The sequence below is a fragment of the Heterocephalus glaber genome, unplaced genomic scaffold (assembly GCF_053883595.1).
Source record: "Heterocephalus glaber isolate CG9 unplaced genomic scaffold, H.glaber_assembly_v1.0 deba00001689, whole genome shotgun sequence".
Taxonomy (NCBI): domain Eukaryota; kingdom Metazoa; phylum Chordata; class Mammalia; order Rodentia; family Bathyergidae; genus Heterocephalus; species Heterocephalus glaber.
Genome location: NW_028258414.1, coordinates 6,684,692 through 6,705,902, shown reverse-complemented (window position 1 = coordinate 6,705,902; position 21,211 = coordinate 6,684,692). Strand labels below are relative to the sequence as shown.

At 40.7% G+C, this 21,211-nt stretch overlaps 2 protein-coding genes across 15 annotated transcripts in view; one reads left to right on the top strand and one right to left on the bottom strand.

The window, feature by feature from the left end:
* Positions 1-8,384: 8,384 nt before the first annotated feature.
* Positions 8,385-13,009, bottom strand: LOC147821836 (uncharacterized). Its single transcript, XM_087199051.1, has 2 exons — positions 12,462-13,009; positions 8,385-9,868 (listed from the first exon to the last, which is right to left on the bottom strand). The coding sequence occupies exons 1-2, from the start codon at positions 12,982-12,984 to the stop codon at positions 9,804-9,806; spliced, it is 588 nt and encodes a 195-aa protein (XP_087055177.1). The 5' UTR covers positions 12,985-13,009; the 3' UTR covers positions 8,385-9,803.
* The window catches only part of Herc1 (HECT and RLD domain containing E3 ubiquitin protein ligase family member 1), a 206,681-nt gene continuing 197,918 nt past the window's right edge, over positions 12,449-21,211 (top strand). For all 14 annotated transcript variants that reach the window (XM_087199032.1, XM_087199031.1, XM_087199030.1 and 11 more), the window contains exon 1: positions 12,449-12,588. The gene's annotated coding sequence lies outside the window, so the exon portion shown is untranslated. The remainder of the gene's footprint in view (positions 12,589-21,211) is intronic.

The window sequence follows — 21,211 nt, the reverse complement described above, 5'->3', positions numbered from 1 at the left end:
TACCCAGGACTGCTTTATCTCTCCCAGTCATCTTCAGCTCCCTCCCTTTACTGGGCCCTAATCTCCTGGGGCCAGCATCTGCATATTTTGTTCCTTTTATCTTGCCTGAGAAGAGGAGGGAGTGATGGTGGGAGAAGGCTGGGCAGGAGGAAGTGTGAAGAAGTTGCTTATCTTGAAGAGAAAAAACATCTAACTTCTAAAATTCTGTTTTGCAGAGGTACTTACAAGGCCCCTGGGCATGGTGGTACACACTTGTAATCCCAGCTGCTATCAAGCTGGGGCGGGAGGATTTGCAAATACAAGGCCATCTTGGGCAATTTAGACACTGTCTCAAAATTAAAAAAAAAAAAAAAAAAGGCTGAGGATGTAGCTCAATAGCAGCACACTTTCTTAGCTAGCATATACCAGGCCCTGGGTTCAATCTTCAATACTGGAAAAAAAAAAAAAAAAAGATGAGGCAGGATTTTTGGGGACCCTAAGAGGTCGCAGGGTATTCAGAGAGCTGTCACAGTCCTGGCTCTTACTACTCAGAAGGGGGGCTACACTACTTCTGTCCTTACTTTTTGTTTTGTTTTTCCTTTTTAAAAAATAGATCATCCTGGCCGGGTATGTAGCTCAGTGGTTTTGCCGCCTGCTGCGCAAGCCCAAGGACACAAGTTCGATCCCCAGTACCAAAAAAAATAAAAAAAAATTTTTTTAAATGCATAAAAAATAGATCATCCATTTTCTTTCAGATAATGTGATATTTTTGTTTTGTTTTAGATGTGAGAGTCAAGAAGGTATGGCAGAAAATTTGAGATGTGTATTGTGTTGCTTTTGCTTGCTAAAAAAAAAGAATAACAATCATTTGTTTACTTATTAGGATTTTTCTCTCACTTATATGAGAAGGTGGACAGGATTGTGCTGCAGGAAGTTTAAACTGTAGGGTTGAGAGAAGGGGTTACCTATGGCAGTTTGCCATCTTGGGTTTGATTTCCAAAAAGTTTGAGTTCCTTGCAGGGATCTTTCTGGAGGAAGGAGAGGTTAAGGGTCCTAGGGTAGGGAGAGTAGAAGCAGTGAGAGTGAAAGGAGAGTCTTTGGGCCAGAGGAAAGAGATGACTGTAGAATTTGTGACCCTTGGGGATCTGTACCCTAATCTCATTTAGCCCAGGGGAACAGAAGGACCTCAGAGGGGACAGCAGCTCTTTGGTATCTAGGATCTACTAGAGATACTAGACCTTAAATCTTGGGGATTTTATTGTGTGTATGTCACTTCTTGACAATAAAATTGTACGTGAGATGGCACATGCCTCCCAGCTACTTGAGAGGCTAAGGCAGGAGGATTGAAAGTTTGAGGCCAGTTAGGGCAACTTAGTGAGGCTTTGTCTCAAAACAAAAAATAAGAAAAGGGCTGGGGAGATAGCTCAGTGGTAGAGCCCCTGGATTCAATCACCAGTATCCCTCAAAGAAGTTACTTGTGGAAACAGAGGAAGTTTGATAAATTTGGCCATAGTTTGCCAACACTTCAATTAGACTATAACCAAGTAACAATCCTCAATAAACTAACAGATATGGACATTAGGTATCAGTGGCTGTTAACTTCATGAAAAGGGAGAAAATTAGGCATTGTGTATCTCCTAAGGCAGGGGTGGCAAACCCATGGCACACGTGGCAAAGCAGGCTGTTATCACTGAAAGTCCAATAGATTCACCATCACTGTCCTAAGGTCTTGCTAACATGTTCTCTTGTCAAAGATCTAATCCAGCCTGAACAAAGCTACAGATTTGTAGGAAATACACAGGCCGGAGAAACATGTTGAACCGCACCAAGAATACACAACAAGCAAAATCTAGTCTGTGGAAAGGTGTGAAGGTTAAAAGGATTCTTCAGCAGATTGGATAAAGGGGTAGAGAGGGAAATATGGTTTGAAAGAAATTTAGGGATATATTAGTTTGGAGAATGTGAAGGCCTGAACCCTAGCTTAGAGATACCCATTTGCATGATTATTATATTAGCAACCTTTTTTGGTTTTGTTTTGTTTTTTAGACAGGTTCTCACTGTATATCCCAGGCTGGCCTTGAATTTGCCGCGATCCTCTTGCCTCAGCCTCCCCAGCATTGAGATCACAGGCGTGCACCACCACAATGATGTTGCTTGATTACCCACACTCAGCGTTTTCTGAAGCTTGATATATCCATGGAATTTTCAGCTATATGAACCATTAGTGTCCCTTTTTATTTCACAGCTTTTGTTGGAAACAAAAGCATAGCTATCCATAAATCTGTAGATCCGCAAAAGGCTGGTGGATATTCCTCAAGGAACTGTCTGAGTGCAGTAACTCACGCTTGCTGCCACATACCAGTAAACCTGCTCATCTTCATTCCCTTGGTGCCCCTGAAAGGTTTATTTCTGATGATGGGGTTCATTGTTATTCATTAAGGCTCTCATTAAGGTCTTTCTGACCTTGTTGGAGGGTCAGCCTCAGTAAGGGAGGAGACAGGAAAGAATGTTTCGCTAAAGATAAATAAAATCTTGTCATGTGGAACAAGGGTACATTCGTTGGGTACATCTGAGGCCCAGGGGAAGTGAGGGGCATCCATGCATTTTAGAATCCTTTATTCATTCATCACATATTTATTGATTGATTCTAGGCACTGAACAAGACAGCTTCAGTCTCAGCTCTCAGGAGCTCAGGGATTGTGTGTACACAAGTGGGAAAAATGGCTTCCTCTACCCTGGGCAGACAGAAGGCTGTATCTAAGGTAAAGGAAAGTGAAAGGTGAGGAAAGGAGAAGTTGAGAGTGCCTCTAATTTCACCAGTTTTCTCAGATTTTGGTAATGCTTTTTCTTTATTTATCTCTCCTAGATAAGAAAGTGGGCCTTGTTTTGTAATCTAGACTTTTTTTTGGAGCCAGGATCTGGATCTGTAATTCAGTCTGGCCTTGAACTCACTATGTAACCCAGGCTGGCCTCAAACTCATGGCAATCATCCTGCTTCAGCCTCCTGATTATAAGCCTGTGCCAAGCCCAATCTTATATTCTAGACTTTGAAGTGAGTCAGATCTGTTTGAATCCCACCCTTGGTGCTTATTAGCTGGTAATCTGTATAAAGTCATTCCTGAATTCTCAGCCTCTTTTCATATATATATATATATACACACACACACACACACACACGTGTATATATACACATATATATATAAACATATATACATATACATACACATATATATGTATATATATATACACATAATGCAGAGAAAACATCCACTTTATTGGTAGTTCAGGGAGCAAAAGATATTAATGTATTGTATATAAATGGCTCAGCACAGAGCCCAAGGCACACTGGTTTTTGTGTTAGTTCCTTTCTTTGATTGAATAATCCAAGCTGTTTGACAATATTCAGGTCAAAGAGAAAAGAAACTTCAAATGATCTTTTGGATCAGTTTTACAGAGAAGGTTTTTTGGGTGGTGGTGGAGATTCTATTCTGTATGGAAAAACAACAAGAAATCTAGCCAACTCTCATTCATTTGATATTCCACAGTCACATTTCTCAATTTCCTACTTTTTATTTATAGTATTTCTCTTATTGGCCTATTTTAATCCTTATTAAATCATATCCTAACTGCACCCTTAATGGCAGAGAAAGGAGTTGTTGTTGCTGTTGCTTTCCCAAAGCTTCTACTGTCCAAGGTAATCATGAAATACAGGGAGTTTCCTTTTCTGGGCAACAGATAAGTAAAACTAATAATGTGTTGAGTGTTGGCTGTGGGCCAGGGAATGGGACTATACATCTTACATGGATTCTTTAATCTTTTTTTTTTTTAAAGACAAGGTCTTGCCTTGAATTCATTATGTAGCCCAGGCTGGCCTGGAACTCTTGGTGATCCTTCTGCCTCAGCCTCTTGAATGCTGGGATTACAGGCATGCACCACACCCAGCAGGTCCTTTAATCCTTAAAATAACCTGTGAGTGGGATCATCTCAGGTTTATAGAATCTTATAGCTTTGTTTTGATGATTAACTGAAATGTTTGGAAAATGCTTAAGGAGACAAGGAGTGCAGTTCAGGGGCAGAGTGCTTGTGTAGCAGAAATGAGGTCCTAGGTTCAATCCCTAGCACTAAGATTCAATAGATGTCAGCTGCCATGGCTGCTATTATTTTTCAGTGAGGAAACAGAGCCTTGGGATGGTTAAGATATTCTTCTAAAGTCACCTAGCTAGAAAGTTGAAGAAGGATCCTAGATTCCACAGCCCTTAAACCAATGTGAGAAATCTACAATGTTTTACAACATTTTCATTAAAATGGCAAAACAGTAACCAATTCAAACAATGCCATAAAAATTTCAACCCCATTTTAACCTGATGGTCTAGCAAATGCTACTACAAATTGGGGCCAACTTGTCCCTGACTTGGATGATGAGCTGCTTGTACTGATGCTAATTTCAGTCCTTATCCATTCCCGCAGCATAGATGTATCTTCCACTTGTTCTCATATGCTGTGGTCTGCGGTGTGCCCTGGCCTCCTTTGGGCTCCCTGGGATTGATGGACAAGCACTGAGCCATGCCTGACCAATCTGCATTTTCCCCCCAGAATTTTTCAAACTTGAAGAGAGTTAGTCCTTTTTGTTGGGTGTGGCAATGCACTCCTGTAATCCCAGCTACTCAGGTAACTGAGGCAGGAGGATTGAAAGTTTGAGGCCAGCCTCTGCAATTTAGTGAGAACTTGTTTCAAAATAAGAAAGGGAAAGGATGTAGTTCAGTGGTCAAGCACCCATTGATTGGATCTCCAGTACCACTGTCATGGCTTGTGTCTAGATGTCCCTGCAAAGCCTCATGCGGTCATAGCTGGGGCTTTGTCAGAGGTGGCTGGATCTAGAATGTGTGATGCTGGGATTAAGGGTGTATGATTACTAAATTAGTTCACTGATTGACTCTGTGCCAGCCCTAAGCCTGGTAGCCTAGATAGAATATAAAAGGGGCAGAAAGAAGCTACTATTGTCATTTGTAGCTTGGTACCTTCTGCCTACCATGAACTGTTTCTTCTCTGTGATTCTGGTTTGCCATGCCACCTTGCCTTGCAGCCAGCCAATTATGGACTGAAATCTCTACAAACCATGAGCTAAATAAACCTTTTATCCTTTAAATTTGGGTGTTGGGTATTTTGTCCACAAAAACAAAAAAGAATGTTCGTGCCAGTTGTGGTGGGGCACACCTTTAATCCAAGCATTTTAGAAGCTGAGGCAAGAGGATCACAAGTTTGAGGCCAGCGTGGGTTATGTAGTGATTTCAAAGTTAGCTTGGACCACATAGTATGACTCTATCTCAAAAACAAAACCAAACCAAACAAAAACCCCAAACAAAAAACAGAGAGTGCTAGTCTCTTTCTAGAGGTGGAAGTGGTAAGATATAAAGTTCCCAAAGCTGCAGTTCACTGCCCCACTCCTGTTTTGATTGTTCAGCCCCCTTTTTTGGGATTTCCTGAACTAAATTTTCCCTTTCCCTTTTATCTTATTAAGTTCAGATTGGGTTTCTGTCACTTGCAACCAGGAGCCTTGGATAACATGACCACCACAAAGCCACAACTCAACTGGAATATCTGCTAATCCTGACACACTTTCACATATGCAGTTCTGTCTGCTTAGAATGTTCCCTGTACCCACACGCCCACAATCAACCATTCAGTCTTCAAGATCCCACTAATTAACCATCTCTGATCTATCTAACCTGTTGGAATTCAAGTATCCCTCTTGTAAGCCGTGCAGTTCTTTAAAAGGAGGATAAAGGAAAATGTTTGTTGTTTATCTTCTCACTGCTATCATAGTGCCTGGCATGGACAGTGCTCTATAAATGTTAGTTCCCTCCTTTTTTCTTTTCTCTTCATGTGGCCATTTCCACCCCTGGTAGGTCCATTTTTTTTCTTCCCCAGGATCAACATTCTATTCCCTGCTGCCAAGTGACAAAATGTTCATCTGTGTCCACCCTAGAGCTGTGTTTTGATGAAACAAACTGCTGTAAAAATGTATTTAAAAATGGTTATTGCACTGTAGGCTTAAGGAACAGCTATTAGAGGAAGTTTTTAATTGTTTATATGGTAACTTGTCTTGGTGATATTTCATTTAGGATACAGATTCTAACTAGGAATACCAGTAAGGTTTGCATTTAGCAAATAGGAACTCTTCTTCCAAAAGAACTACATGCCAATCTTGCAGTTCTATTTTCGGTATCCCTGCTTCCCTTCAAATCTCTTTGGCAGATCAATTATTTGTTAGCGAAAAAGGAGGTAGTAAATGTGTTCTCTTATATGTAGATAAATTTATCAAAAATTTTAGGCAACTTTTGGTTTGAAGGTGGGTGTTTTGAGAATACATTATTATCAGAATATGTAACTTTGTATATTTAACCATGAGCTTCCCTAATTCTGCCACCTGGAGGAAGTTCTTTCTTTCCAGATATCTCTGCTGTTTTCTAAGTTCTGAGAATATTTATTTTTTCCTGCACTTTCTTCTAGTCTGTATTATGTTACTTTGTACTGATGGCTATTTATGTGTAAATCTATTTTCTAAAATTAATTTTAATTGGCCCATGGGCTTGGGCAATTTCAAATTTTACCTGTACAGAGGGAAAATTGCAATGGTTGCATTCTGTTTAAAGGATGATGCATTCAAGAGAATTTATAAAATTATCTAATATCAAGTTACATAAAACATCCTGCCCTTCCTTGATAGTCTGCTTCTCCGGAGGAGCTGTAGCAGAAGCAAGTTTCAGAAGTATGGCACCTAATTTTAGAATTTTGTTCGTATAACCAATAACAAATATAGAGGGATAGAATCTACTCTAGAGGTAAGAGGACACAACTATTGATTATTTAGCTCTCTTTTCATGGATATTTATCTCCATCTTTAGTTTTAAGATGCCCCCCCCAACGGGCAGGACATACTCTGTACAGTCTGTAATTATAGCACTACATATTATACATAGTAGTCATTCAGTAAATGTGAGAAATGAGTGATAAGCTCTCTTGGAGTTACCTTGTAAGCAACATGATGACAAATAGAGTGATAATAGCTACCTTGGGCTGGGGATGTAACTCAGTGATCGAGTGTGCCTAGCATGCATGATCCCCACCACAGGGAGGAGGCTAGGAAGACTTTGTTTTGTAAATAAGCAGAGTATAAATAAACCATGAATTTAAAAAGGGTATTATTGTCATGCTTTGGAAGTATTTTTTGGGCTCTGATCTATAATATTACCTAGATGAGAAAGACTGGGTGAATGGAATTATTGGGGACCAAGCTTGTGAGGTAGAATTATTATTTTTTTCTTTTTTTTGGTACTGGGGATCGAACTCAGGACCTTGCACTTGTGAGGCATGAGGTGGAATTCTTGCAACTCTTCTGGTGTTTAAACACAAGCTGTTAAGAACAAAATGTTTCTAATTAAGATACCACTGATTTCCCCCTCCATTAATCCTGATTTTCTTGAAAGCTAATGGGTATATATGATGACTCCATATCAAAAACTCTTTTCTAGTGTTTTAGGAGATGTGAGTTTTATTAGAACAATGCCAGAATTCACAGCCCATAACAGCGCAATTTGTTGAAGTTATTTTGGAGTTGATTTAGGAATCATAGAAAATCATGAAATGGGCTGGAGTCTCATTATATGTGTTATTTTTCCAAACCTCCTCTAAAAAGTCTTTCAGCTCTCTTTGCCCTTCTTCTGGTAAGCTTCTTCCTCCTGTACCCTTATCATTTGTACTCTCCTGACATAGTATTATAATTACCTGTTTTCTTCCTATTTCCTCCCATTAGAGCACAAGCACCTTGAGGGCTTGACACTAAAGTTGTTCAATAGTATATTTTGTGTGTCTGATGACAGGCATTCAACAAAGATCTGCCAGGGGAATGGATGATCATGCCTCACATTTATATAAGTGCTTTACACTTATAAAAGACTTTACTTTGTTGTTTGACTCTCTTAATACTCTTATGGGAAGCAGAAAATCCATTTATCACTCCTAGTTAGAGGTGTGAGACTGGGCTAAGAAATGTTGTGTAACTTGAGGGCCTACAGGCTGCAATTTCAGGAGACACAGGATCCCTGTTTGTGAATTCCTGCTCTGCAGTTCTTTTCTGTTTTCACAGCTATTTGTCCCTGAGCCAAGTGACGAGGGCAGAACAAACTTATTCCCTCAGTCCTTTTGGCTGCTCCAGGCTAGGCCTCCAGACTTTTCTGTTGGATTCTTTCGTTTCTAAAATAGCAACAATTTTTACTTAGGAGCTATATATTTCCCATATGTAGGTGAAAGATGAAAAATATTCTTCTGTTGAATCTCTAGTTTCTCTGCCTAGATATGGGACTACAGAATGTGGCATTGAGCTATGATAGAATAAAGGTAGGAAGAAGACAGACAAGAAGTAAATTGTAATTTTGCAACTGTACTTTTAAGAAAATTGAAGTTTCAAGATACAATCAAAGTCACCCAAGATTACAATGGTGTTTTCACCCCAGGCCTGTTTTTTTCCCCTTCTAAATCTTTCACTCCTAATTTCTAAGAGTCTTTAAAATCAAATAAGTGTGTATATTGGGCCTGTGCTTTTCTTCCATAGTATAAATTCACAGATCCTACCGATTTTTACACCCAAGGAAATAGCACCACTGATTGGAGTACTGCTATATCCTCAACTTCCAATACATGCAAATGGTCTGCATTTTAACGCAGGCCAGGAAAGGGTGGCCTGGTACCAGGTATACACATCGTCAATCATCTGTCTTGAGGACACCCCAAGACCACAAAAGCACCTCCAACCCAGACGGTAGTAAACCTTACCCTCGAATGCCGACACTCCCCTCCTTCCAAGTGTGTACCTCTTTGATTCTGCTTAATAAATCTGCTTATGCCTTTCACCGATGAGTCCTGCAATTCCACAGTCAAGAATGTGTTCTGTGGGTGTGTCAGGAGGATGAGTTGAGATCCCTAGCTCCTTTTTTGGGGGGATCTCCTTGGGCCCAATCTGGTGACAGTGTGAGATGGAGGTGGTTGCTATGTGTGAGGGGAGGAAGCTGTGGCTTTCGTGTGGCCAGATTTATGTTGCTCAGAGGACTATCAGGGCAAAGGCCTGTGGTGCTGAGGCCTTGGGCTTGAGATTCCTCCTTCCACTTCTATCTCCAACACGTTCTCTAAGGGTGATCCAGATAAAATGGAGTGGCAGAATTGGGAGAAAGATGCTGACTATGGGGCTCCAGGAGATGTTGATTGAAGTATGAAAGAGTGGTATGGCCAAGGTGAGGGTGGGGAGCAGTCAGGGCTTACTTTCTGACATTAACTGTATTAAATAATTACATGCAGTTGGACTCTTACTGTATTTGGTTCTCTTCTGCACAAACCCCTGATGGTTGAAGCTAGGGAGAGGACAAAGGAAGGACTCTTTCAATTGGCCTTAAAAGCTCTGCACTTTTTCTTGATAAGCAGGTTCAATTTTTATTTTTTTTTTTGGTACCAGGGATTGAACTTGGGACCTTGCACTTATCAGGCAGGTGCCAGAACCACTGAGCTAAATTCCCGGCCCTGCACCTTTTCTTGAAAGAGAATGGACAAAAGGAGTACAATACAATTTTAGACAATCAGGAAAAACCGAATGTCATGGATATTTGCGAGTGGCATAGATGACTACATCATCAAGAAGTTAAAATGAGGATGACAAGGGGTTGGGGGTGTAGTTTAGTGTTAGAAGCAATGTTTAACATGTGCAAGGCCCTGGGCTCAATCCCCAGGACAGCAAATGAAACAAAACAAGAGGGCTTGGTAGTCTTGAGTCAGCTTCACACATACACAATACCCAGATCATAAAGCACCATCAACAATGACATCATCTCTCCAGGTATACCTGAAAACAAAAATAAAACAAGGTCAGTAAACAAAATAAAACAAGAGGGCTTGGTAATCTTGAGTTAGCTTTACACACACACACACAATACCCAGATCATAAAGCACCATCAACAATGACATCATATCTCCACCTATACCTGCTCTCTCACATCTGGTTTTTTAGAAATAGATACACGTTATAAATAGAAACTTAACACCTAAGACTTATCTTTTGTTTTTTCTAATGAGAAGAGTCTCCCTGTGTTATCCAGGCTGGTCTTGGACTCACCAGCTCAAGTAATCCTGCCTCAGGCATCTGCAAAGTTGGGATTATAGGTGTGTATCACCATGCCAAAACCTACCATTTAAGGACTTTTTTTTCTTTTGCAGTACTGGGTATTGAACCCAGGGCCTTTGTACTAAAGCTGTATGTCTAGCCTTTTAAAATTTGTTTTTTGGTACCAGGGATTGAACTCAGGACCTTGCGATTGCAAGGCAGGCAGCGGAACCACTGAGCTAAATTCCCAGCCCTAAAATTTATTTTTTGAGACACAGTATCCCTAAGTCATTAAGTTGCCCAAGCTGGGCTTGAACTCACTAGGTAGCCCAGGCTGGCCTAGAACTCATGGCAATCCTCCTGCCTCAGCCTCCCAGAGTGCTAAGATTACAGGCATGCACCATCATGCTTAGCCTTAGTGAGTAGTTTAAGGGTGCCAGGACCTTCGCATATACTTCACTCCTCAAAGGAACAGTATAATGAGAATATCATAAATTGGTAAATAAGGAACTAAGGTTCAAAGAGGTTAAGTAACTTGCCCAGGATCATGTACTTGGTGAGACTAAAATTTTCACTAGTGTCTGACAGTGAAGCACATTATCTCTTAACTCTTGGACTAAATTGCCTCATATGATAACATATATATCCAATTTAACCATGGGCAAGGGCTCCCTCTTCTGCCTCACCACGGCTTTTTACATTAAGGACACATGGTTTATGTATTATTTGTGCCTCCCTCTTATGATGGAGCCCACCTTGAGCAAGTTGCAAATTCATAAACTGGCTTTTCATATTCAAAGTCTGATTCTGCCTATTAGTCCACAATAGCTTGCCTGAAGAGCCAGCAGGTGGTGTGTGGGAAAGGAACAACTCCCCACATCACTGGTTACAGCGGAGGTCTCAATGATCCGTGACGCTGTGACGTCTTGGATGGCAAGATAATAGTGCAGCTAAGGGCAGCATGACTTGTACACAAAACTTCTATAGAGGCAGAAATTAATCTATGGGAAAAAAGCAAATTTCCCATAAATCTATGAGCTGCTCCTGCTAGAATGTCTCTTTCTCTTGTTGCTAGGACCTTGCCCAAGTCAGGGCTCTCCGTTCACTGTTCCCCGAACTGCCCCTTTCCCTTTCAAGAAGCTGTGTGTTCAATAAATACTGGCAAACTCCAGGAGACAGTGTCTTAGCCTGATAAGGGCTCTAACCTGAGCCCCACATTTATGCAGTAAAGATCTTGTCTTGTCTTTGTTTGGTTTTTTTTTTGGTACTGGGGATTGAACTCGGGTCCTTCTGCTTGTGAGGCAGGCGGCAGAACCACTGAGCTAAATCCCCAGCCCTGTCTTGTCTTTTGTTAACCAGCTTCCCTACCCTTACTCAGGTGATTGGAAGTCTGATCAGCCTCCAGTACTCTTATGTTCCTGGAGGGTAAAGACCTGTTCCATATTTTGTCCACATATCCTCACATCACATAAATTGATGCTTAGAATATTCTGACAAAAGACACCACGAAGGTGGCTAGCAAGGTGGACGGCTAGGAGTAAAAACAGGTTAGGGATATTCATTCAACAGTTGAAGCACCACCTGTACCCTGGTTAGTCGCTGTGGATATGATGCCCACGCGACAATGTCCGTCCCCTCACGAGGCTTCGCTGTACAGATCGAGGTCACGACCAAGGATATAAATCACCCACAGGACATTTTACTTCAGCGCTCCTCAGCAGAAAAGAAAACCAGCAGAGTCTCAGCTCTGGGCTCCCGCAGCGCACGAAGACGCACGATCAGGGCGCAAGCGGGACAAGCGCACCGCGCTGCTGGGACTGAACGTGACCGCCCAGGGGCGAGCCCAGCGGCCAGGCGCGATAAAGGGCGCGGAGGCCAGTGCGCTGCCTAGATAAAGGGATGTGGCCACTCGGGTTCACCTCTGGCTCTTCCAGCGTCCCTTCGTCCCCCCGCAGCACCCGGACGCCGGGCTTTTCCCCGCGGACCACGAGGAAACCTGGGAGCACTAGCTGTCCCCCATTTCTCCCGCCCTTTGTGAAACACTCCCAATTGTGCTTCGTCGGCAGAGTCCGCTGTGCGCGTGCTGACGGGCTGCCTGGGCTCTGCCAGGCCTGAGCGACGGCCCGGAACCCCTTAAACTAGGGCGGCTTTCCCCGCCCCCGGGTCCCTTCCCGCCCCTTCTCCTGTCCCCTCCCCGTCCCCCTCGCCCCGACTCTTCCCCCGCCCGTCTCCCTTCCCGGGCACCGCCTGGGGGCGGAGCGAGGGCTTGGGACCGCGCGAGAGTTCCACCCAAATGCCGCGAGATTCGCCTGTGGCCGCGCCTGCCGCCTCTTACGTCTTTCCCTTTGACAAGTCGCCGATGCTGCAGCAAAAATAAAGGACGCGGCCACCACCGTCGCTGCCGAGCAGGGCTCGGGTCGCCGGAGCCGTGCCCCACCCCCGCCACTCCACTGCCGCGAACGGTAACGCCTCCTCGTTTGCCTTCTGGGTCGCCTGTGAATTTGCTCCGCTGGCTGGGAGAGGCCGCCTGGGGCCGTTCTGGGGTCGCCTCGGAGCGGGGCTGCCGGGGTCCCGGGTAGGTGGCGGGCGGAGCCGGAGGAACTCTCTTGGCTCGGGGGACCCCGGAGGCCTCCTGCTTCCCCAAGCTCCGCGGCAAGCCGACCTCCGGATGGGGCCGAGGGACCCGCCCCTCCAGCGGCGTGCTGTACCTGCCCCGCGGCCCCTGGTGTCGCGCCTTTCACCTCTCCTGCCCCTTTATCCTTAGCGAGCTCCCCTCCCCCGCCCAGGGCTCGGGCCGAGGTGGAGAGCAGCGGTCCGACTCTTGGACCTGGGGACGGCTGCGACCCTGCTGCAGGCATCGCCGGCTGACTTTGGAGGGGTGGAGGTTGGGACTCCTCTGCCTTTGGGTGAGGGGAGCTCATCCTGTGGTCAAGCTTTCTCCAAATCTCCCCCCCGATAAAATAACCATTTATAACGCCTTGGCTGCCAGGATCGGAGACTCTCATTGTATAGTCTCCAGGGTGAGATGAGGATGTTGATGATGACAGAAGCTGTCCCAGAGAACATGGGTGGCAGGCTCCCGGGAGCGACGAGAACAGGAGCTGGTGCTACCTCTCCCAGGAGGTTATGTAAAAGACATGCTATCTATCCAAAAGAGCTGTGAAACACAGGGACAGAATATGTCTTAGTTTTTTTTTTTTTTTAAGTCTGTAATACTTTGAAGGTATGGGTGATCAAATAGTAGGAATCATAAATTGATGAATTTCCTAACAGGCACCCCCCCCCCGCCCCAGTAGTTCTTGGGTCATCCTTTCGTAGGACTTCCCCATTCTACATACAGTGTGTTCCCAAAATGTTTTGATTTATTTGAATCATTTCTTTGGCGTACTTGATTAAAACTGGTTATTTATTCATTATCACTGCCTGTACTGTCATCACTTTCTCCTTCATTGAGCCTTCTTCCAAAATGATTGTTAGCCAAATGGTTTTAAAAATTAAGCGTTAAAATGTTCTAGTTGGATCTAGTGTATATGTATTTTTATAATTCTCCTTGTGGTAGTGGTCGAAAAAGGGCAGAGTTTGTGGAAAATAAAAAGACTATACTCATAGTGGGACAAAACTTGCCTCCAGGTTTTATACAGTTGATTTCCATTGTTTATTTTTAGACCATAATTATGTGACATTCATAGTGCTTTTTGTAATTAGAGTGGGTCCTGTATTATGCATATATGTACACATATATACACATATGTATTCTTTACCTGTAACATTTGTGTATCTTGGAAATGCATTAAAAATACAGTTATATTATTTCAGAAAAGACAGCTTTAGATAGGGCAAAGAAAAGTAAGTCATAATACTACCCCCAAATCACATGACAGGATTGTATGGCAGAATGAGATATCTAGGGAGGTTGGAAATCTGGACGCTTTTAAAAATAGGATAGATTGTCATCTGTCTGGGGTTGTCATTGGAATGGATTAAGTGGCCTATTAAGGCTGTTTGTAATTCCAAACTTTTATGAATTTTGCTTTCCCTAAGGTTTTTATCATTTTGCTTCTTAAATTTCCAGTCATGCTGTTTACATGTGACACTTACCCATTCATTTGCTGGTCATGTATTCCACTCCCAGTGCAGATATCCTGGTGGTTCATGGGGGGAAGCAAATATAAATGCGTCACTTAAACTGTTCATGTGAACATCTCCTGAAAATCCCATTTGATTTGAAGGAATTTCAGAGAACACGTTGCTGTGTATTGGTTAGTAGAGGATGCACATAATAAATAGTAATACAATTCTAATGTCCCAAGCATTTTCCCCCAAAAGAGTAAGACTGAATCATTCGTTAATATTTTAAATAGGACAAAAAAAAGGATAATACATTGAACAGCTGATCTTTTAAAGTTAAGATTTTGGGCCTGGGTATACACTTTCCCTTGCATGTGCATGGTTGTTTGTTCAGTATCCAGGCCTGCCCCTTCAATCAGATTTCCAAAAATTAAGTTGACAATAATGATAACATTGTGGTTTCGATTTTGGGGACAAGCTTATGTTAGGATAAAAGCAGACTTGTGAAACAAAAGTTGAATTCTTTAGTTGGACAGCTTTATAAGTAATAAACTTTGTTGAAGATAATATTTTTTTTTCAGGGCTGGAGATTGAACCAGGGCCGGGCTTGTTACCACTGCTCCACCACTTACTACCCCCACCGCCCTAAGATTTTTAAATTATTATTACAACTTTGTCTTAACACACATGGAAAGTTTTGTTCTAGGCCAGTGATGGTGAACCTATAGCATGAGAGCTGCAGTGGGCTGTTTGTTACATTGAAAGCTCTAAAAGGCTCACCATCACTGTATCAAGGTATCATGAAGCTTAAAACAAAATATTGTCCAAGTCATTTAAAAAGGAATTTACAAAGCCAGCAAATCAGAATTTTTTTTAACTGAAAAAGTTTAGTAAGGGAGCATAAAATAGATAATTTACTTATTAGATGCCAGATATGATTGTTGTGATTATAGTTTGTTCTGCTCTGCTTTCTGGGCCCTCTAAATTAATAGGAATGTTGGAGAAGGGAAGGAGGGGAAGGGAAAGTAAAAATAATTCAGCTATGTTAATGCACATATATATGTCCCAACATTATATACTGCAAACATGTAGGACTAATAAAAATGAAAAATAAATGGGAATATAAAATTCCAAATGAGATCCTTGAGCAAGAAAATATGACAGGTGAATCAGATGATTGATTGATTTTTATCTATTTTAATTTTTTTTTCCTAAATAATGTTAGATTTATTGAAAAGTTGCAAAAAGCTGGGTGTGGTGGCACATTCCTGTAATTCCAGTACTCTGGAAGGCTGAGGCTGGAGGATCACCAGTTATGGCATCCAGCCTAGGCAATTTATCAACTTAGCTGGACTCTGTCTCAAAAAAAAAAAGGCGGGGGCGGGGAATGTAGCACAGTGTAAAGGCCTTGGGTTCAGTCCCCAGTACTGCCCCCAAAAAGGGTCGGGGATTTAGCTCAGTGGTTCTGCCGTCTGCCTCGCGAGCACAGGGACCTGAGTTTGATCCCCAGTACCAAAAATAAAAAGCAAGGATAGTATAGAGTTTTTATATACCCTTCAGTTCACTCAGCCTTCCCTAATGTCAACAGTTTATATAACTATAGTACAATTATCAAATGTAGGCAATTAGGATTGGTATAATACTGTAAACTATAGGTTTTATTTGAATTTCACCGATTTCCTCCCTAATGCTTTTATTGTGTTTCAGGATCTAATCAAGGATCTCGTATTACATTTAGTTGTGAATTCTTAGTCTCCTCCAGCCTCTGATAGTGCTTAGTTGTACTTTTTCATGACACTGGTACTTTTTATGAGTACTAATGAGTTATTTTGTAGAATTTCTCTCATTTTGGATTTGCTTGATGTTTTCTCATGAGTAGGTTGTTATGCGTATTTTACAAGAAAACTACAGAAGAGATAGTGTGTCCTCCTCAGGGCATCATGAAGGGGGAACATGGTATTACTATGTCTTATTGCTAGTGATTTGAATTTATTTATTTATTTATTTATTGTTTGTTTGTTTGTTTGTTGAAACAGAGTCTCACTAGGTAGTCCAGGGTGGGCATGAACTCGTGGCAGTCCTCCTGCCTCAGCCTCCCGAGTTCTGGGATTGTACCCTGATGCCCGACTGCTAGTAAGATTTTAACCTTTATCACTTTGTTAAGGTAGCTTCTACTAGGTTCTTCTAGGTGAACCTCCTTTTGTAATCTATATATATTTTGGAGAAGATGATTTGAGACTGTAAGTGTACTGTTTTTCCTGAGCCTTTCTCCCACTGATTTTATTTATTTATTTTTAAATAGAGTGCTAGGCAAGCATTCTATTACTGAGCCATATCTCTCCCACTGATTTTAATGTTCACTGGAGAAACTTGTCTGCAACTATTGTAATTGTGGTTTTTGTTTAATGATTTTGAATTTCCCTTTTTCCTGGCATTTGTTAACTGAAATTCTTGTGGAAGAGAGAGATATCTTTTCTTCCTCATTTATTTATATCAGTATGTCTGTGTGGGAATATATTTTATCCTATAGGTTATCATCCAGTACTATATGTTGTTGTGTCATTGGTCTTAGGACTTCAGATGATAAAGACTAGGAATTATGTGTATGATTGGCCTTCCTTACACATGAGTTCCACCTGAGTTGATTCAAACCATGGATCAAAAATATTGGAAAAAATTGCATCTGTACTGAACATGTACAAACTTTTTTCCTTGTCATTAGTCCCTGAACAATGTAGTTGAACAACTATTAACATAGAATTTACATTACATTAGGCATTGCAAATAATCTGGAGATGACACATACTGAGTATGATATGATATGGGTAAATGGTATGCAAATAATATGCCATTTTAAAAAAGGTATTTGAAAACTGTTGTTCTGTTATCTTCCACCAGAAGGGAGCAACCCTAGAACCACAGGACAACTGGATGCTTATGTCTCTCTATATAAAAGGTCATGAATTTTTCCCCGGTATCAGGGATTGAACCCAGGGTCTTTCATATACTAGGCCAGCTCTCTACCACTGAGCTGCATCCTCAGTCTTTTTAGAAATTTTATTTTGAGACAGGGTCTTGCTGTGTTGCCCAAGTTGGCCTGTAAATTTTGATCCTCCTGCCTCATCCTCCAAAGTAGCTGAGATTATAGGCATGTGCCACCATGCCCAGCTGTAGTGTACTGTACTCACTTATTTTTTTTCACTTTTGAAATACACGTCCACTAATAAGAAATTGCTAACTTATACCCTTATGAAAGCCAGATTTAATAATTAGACTATTTGTATATAGTATTTATCTTTAAACTTACAGTATTTCGTCAAAATACTGTTTTTCAAAGTTCCTTAGGTTAGTTACTTTCTTCTTCATTTAACCCTTTGGTATGGTTATATTATCCATGTAATGCAGATAGGTTCCTTTGTTAATGTTTATCTTCCATTTTGGGTAAACCCCAATCCTGGTTGATTTTAACTATTATTTCTTTTGGTATGTGAAGTAATACAGTTACTAAATACTACTACTAAACCCTAGTATGTAAAAATGTATTTAGCAGTGTTGCGCTCTCCTTATTCCTGGTAACTCATTCCTATCCCCTTATCTTTATTATTATCTCTTTCCAATGCCTGGTAACCAGTCTTTTTACCTTCTGGTGTATTCTTCCCTTTACTTCTTTTATACAAATGAGCATATACATGTGCTTTCTTATATTCCTTTCTCTTTTCTGTGTGTGTTACTGGGATTGGACCCAGGGATATTCTACCACTGAACTACATCCTCAGTCCTTTTTAATTTTTGAGACAAGTTCTCACCAAGTTGCCAGGTTGGCCTCCAACTTGTGAGCCTCCTGCCTCAGTCTCCCAGGTAGCTGGGATTACAAGTGTGTACCACCGTGTCCCGTTCTTATATTCTTATATTCCTTTCTTTTTTTCCCTTACAGAAAAATTTTAAATTGACATACAAGTCACATACCATAAAACTCACCCCTCCCCCCCTTTCCCTCCCTCCCTCCCTATTCTCTCTCTCTCTCTCTCTCTCTCTCTCTCCACCCCCCCTCCCCCCCCCTTTCTTTTTCCAGATGGAGACTCATTATATTCTCCAGGTAGGCCTTGAACTACTGGGCCCCTGTGACCCTCCTGCCTCAGCCTCCTGAGGAATTTGGATTATAGCCCCATGACACTGCCTGGATAAAACTCACTCATTTTGCAGCATACAATTCTGGTTTTTAGTATACTCACAGTATTGTGTAACTGTCACCACTATCTAATTCAGGACATTTTCATCACCCCAAAAATAAACTCTGATCATTAGTAGTCACGTCCCATGTCCCCCTTGTAATCTACTTTCTGTCTGTATGGGTTTTCCTGTTATGGGTATTTTGTGTAAATGGAATAATATATGTGGTCTTTTGTGTTAGCTTCTTTTGGCTAGCATAAGTTTTTCAAGATTCATCTATGTTGTAGCATATATTAGTACTTTAATTTTTTTAAGTGGCTGAATGGTATCCATTGTATAATATATCACATTTTGTTCACACAGGTGTCAACTGGTGGAATTTGGCTTTCCACCTTTTGGCTACTATGAATAATGCTGTGAACATTCATGTACAATTTTTTGGCTGGGTACATGCTTTTAGTTCTCCTGGTAATATACTTAGGATTAGAATTCCTAGATTATATAATTATCCTATGTTTAAACTGTTTCTTTTTTTTTCTCTTTGTTTTTGGGTGCTGGGGATTGAACCCGGGGCCTGACACATGCTACTCAAGCATTCTACCCCTGTGCTACATCCCCTGCCCTATGCTTAACTTTCTGAGGAGCTGCCACACTGTTACCTGATCTCTTCTTAGGTGAAGTGTACAGTATTCTAGTGTTTTTTTGGTACTGGGAATTGAACATGGGACCTTGTGCTTTTGAGGCAGGCGACAGAACCACTGAACTAAATCCTGGCCCCTATAGTATACTGTTTTGCACTTTAGTTTTTTCACTTAACAGTATATCCTGGAAATGACTCCACATCAGTTCATTCTTTTTTTTTTTTTGGTACCGGGGATCGAACTCGGGTCTTTAGCTTGCGAGGCAGGCGGTGGAACCACTGAGCTAAATCCCCGGCCACATCAGTTCATTCTTTTGAAGATCTATTCTTTTCATACTCTTCATTCTATTTTTTTTTAACTGCTGTTGTAATTCTACTGTGTACATGTATTTTAACTTAGCCATTCTGTGGATGGGCATTTAGGTTTCTTCTTCTATTTTGCAATTGTGAACAATGTGACTATAGATGACTTTCTTGTATTGTTAGAGGGATGTCTTGCAGGTAGATTCCTATGAGTAGGATTGATGAGTAGAAAGTTAAATGTACATCTAGTTTTGCTAGGCAGTCCCAGTTTTCCTTCACATAAGCGGTACCAATTTGCATTCCCACTAGTAATGTATGAAAGTTCTTTTTTTTTTTTTTTTTTTAACTACAGTCTGCCTAATGGAATGTATTGTCATGCTTTTCAATTTCTTTTTTTTTTTAAACTTGAACAAGAATTTATTTCTTAGTCACGTAAAGGATTAGAGCTGATATACAGTGAAACATTTATGATAACATTAGAGTTATGTCAACATAGAAATGATAGCTCTGGTTACAGTTAGCACATGCAAATCACTACAAAGGCAAAAATACATACAATACAGTCTTCCAAATGAAGTTAGATGTGGTAGAGTAAAACAGCAAGTGAACAGGAAAGGATTGCACTTACAAGTGAGTGAGGCACAGCTAGGATATAAAGGAGACGTATCTAATGCTAATTGCTGCATGTCATGCTAGCAAACTGCAGAGTATATTATTCAGTATACCTACACATTAAGACAGTTTTCAAAAACTCACCTTTATAACACCTTTTCCGACATATCACACTTTGGTATTAATGTAATAGCATTTGAAATGTGTAGTTACCAGACAAAGCTTATGCTCAAGGGCTAAAAAGGTCTGGAACATTTATCACCACTGGCTTTAAGTGTATTTTCATCATCATCCATCAACTATATGAATGACTGGGTAATGAATTAAACTAACCTGTTTGAAGGAGTTACTGACTGAAAAAAGTCCTCAGAAATAGAGGAAGGAGGAATAAAAGAGCTCATTCTGAGCTGCCATCTTTTTATCTTTAATGCAATTGTATACTAGAATATTATATGCATACACTAGTAGCATATGTGATGGAAAAAGATTAATTGAAAAGTACATTGAGCTTTAGAAAATTTTCTTTTGACTTACCCCTGAATTCTGTTTATTACCAGTAAAAAGGAATGGCTGCCAAGAACCACTTTAAAGAGGAATTAGGCTATATGTTTGCTAGTTTGTATGTCTGAAATCTGATAATGTCCAATTTCAAGCTAACTCTAAATACTTTGCCATTTTTTGACTGCATATTTTCTAATTTTTAGACAAGTAAAAATAACCTTTTAAAAAAGTCTTAACTTGGGTAATATTGACAGTAGTACTGCAACTGAAAGCTAATTCAATAATTTAAAAATGATTTAAGTTTTATGTAAGCTTATTGCTTACATATCTTACCTCACCAAAACAAGACTTTTGAAACAGAAATCTTGGGAATTCTATTTGATTGTTATAGTTTTACATTTTATGTAATGGTTTTAACTAAGTACATGGAAAAAAAGACATCTTTAAAAATTGTATGTCTGATTTCTATTTATTCCTAGAACTATTTTTGATGTTTTACTTTAAATGAGTTTTAATAAACAGTATCTTTTAAGTATACTCCCTTAACTTTTAGTTTCACAATAAGAGCTATCTAGGGTTACTGGATGACTCCATGTGGTAAAATCCCTTATCAACAAGGGTGAAATTAAATGAACAGGTAGAGAACAGACCCAAATACATAGGATTTTGCATTTTTCTCCCTGCTTCTACTCAAATATTGGATATGTTCCTGAGTACTGATTCATGCTAAGAAAAGGATTAAAAATTTAGATTTTAATAAAAGATAGAAAGAATGAAGTTTCAGAGTTTGC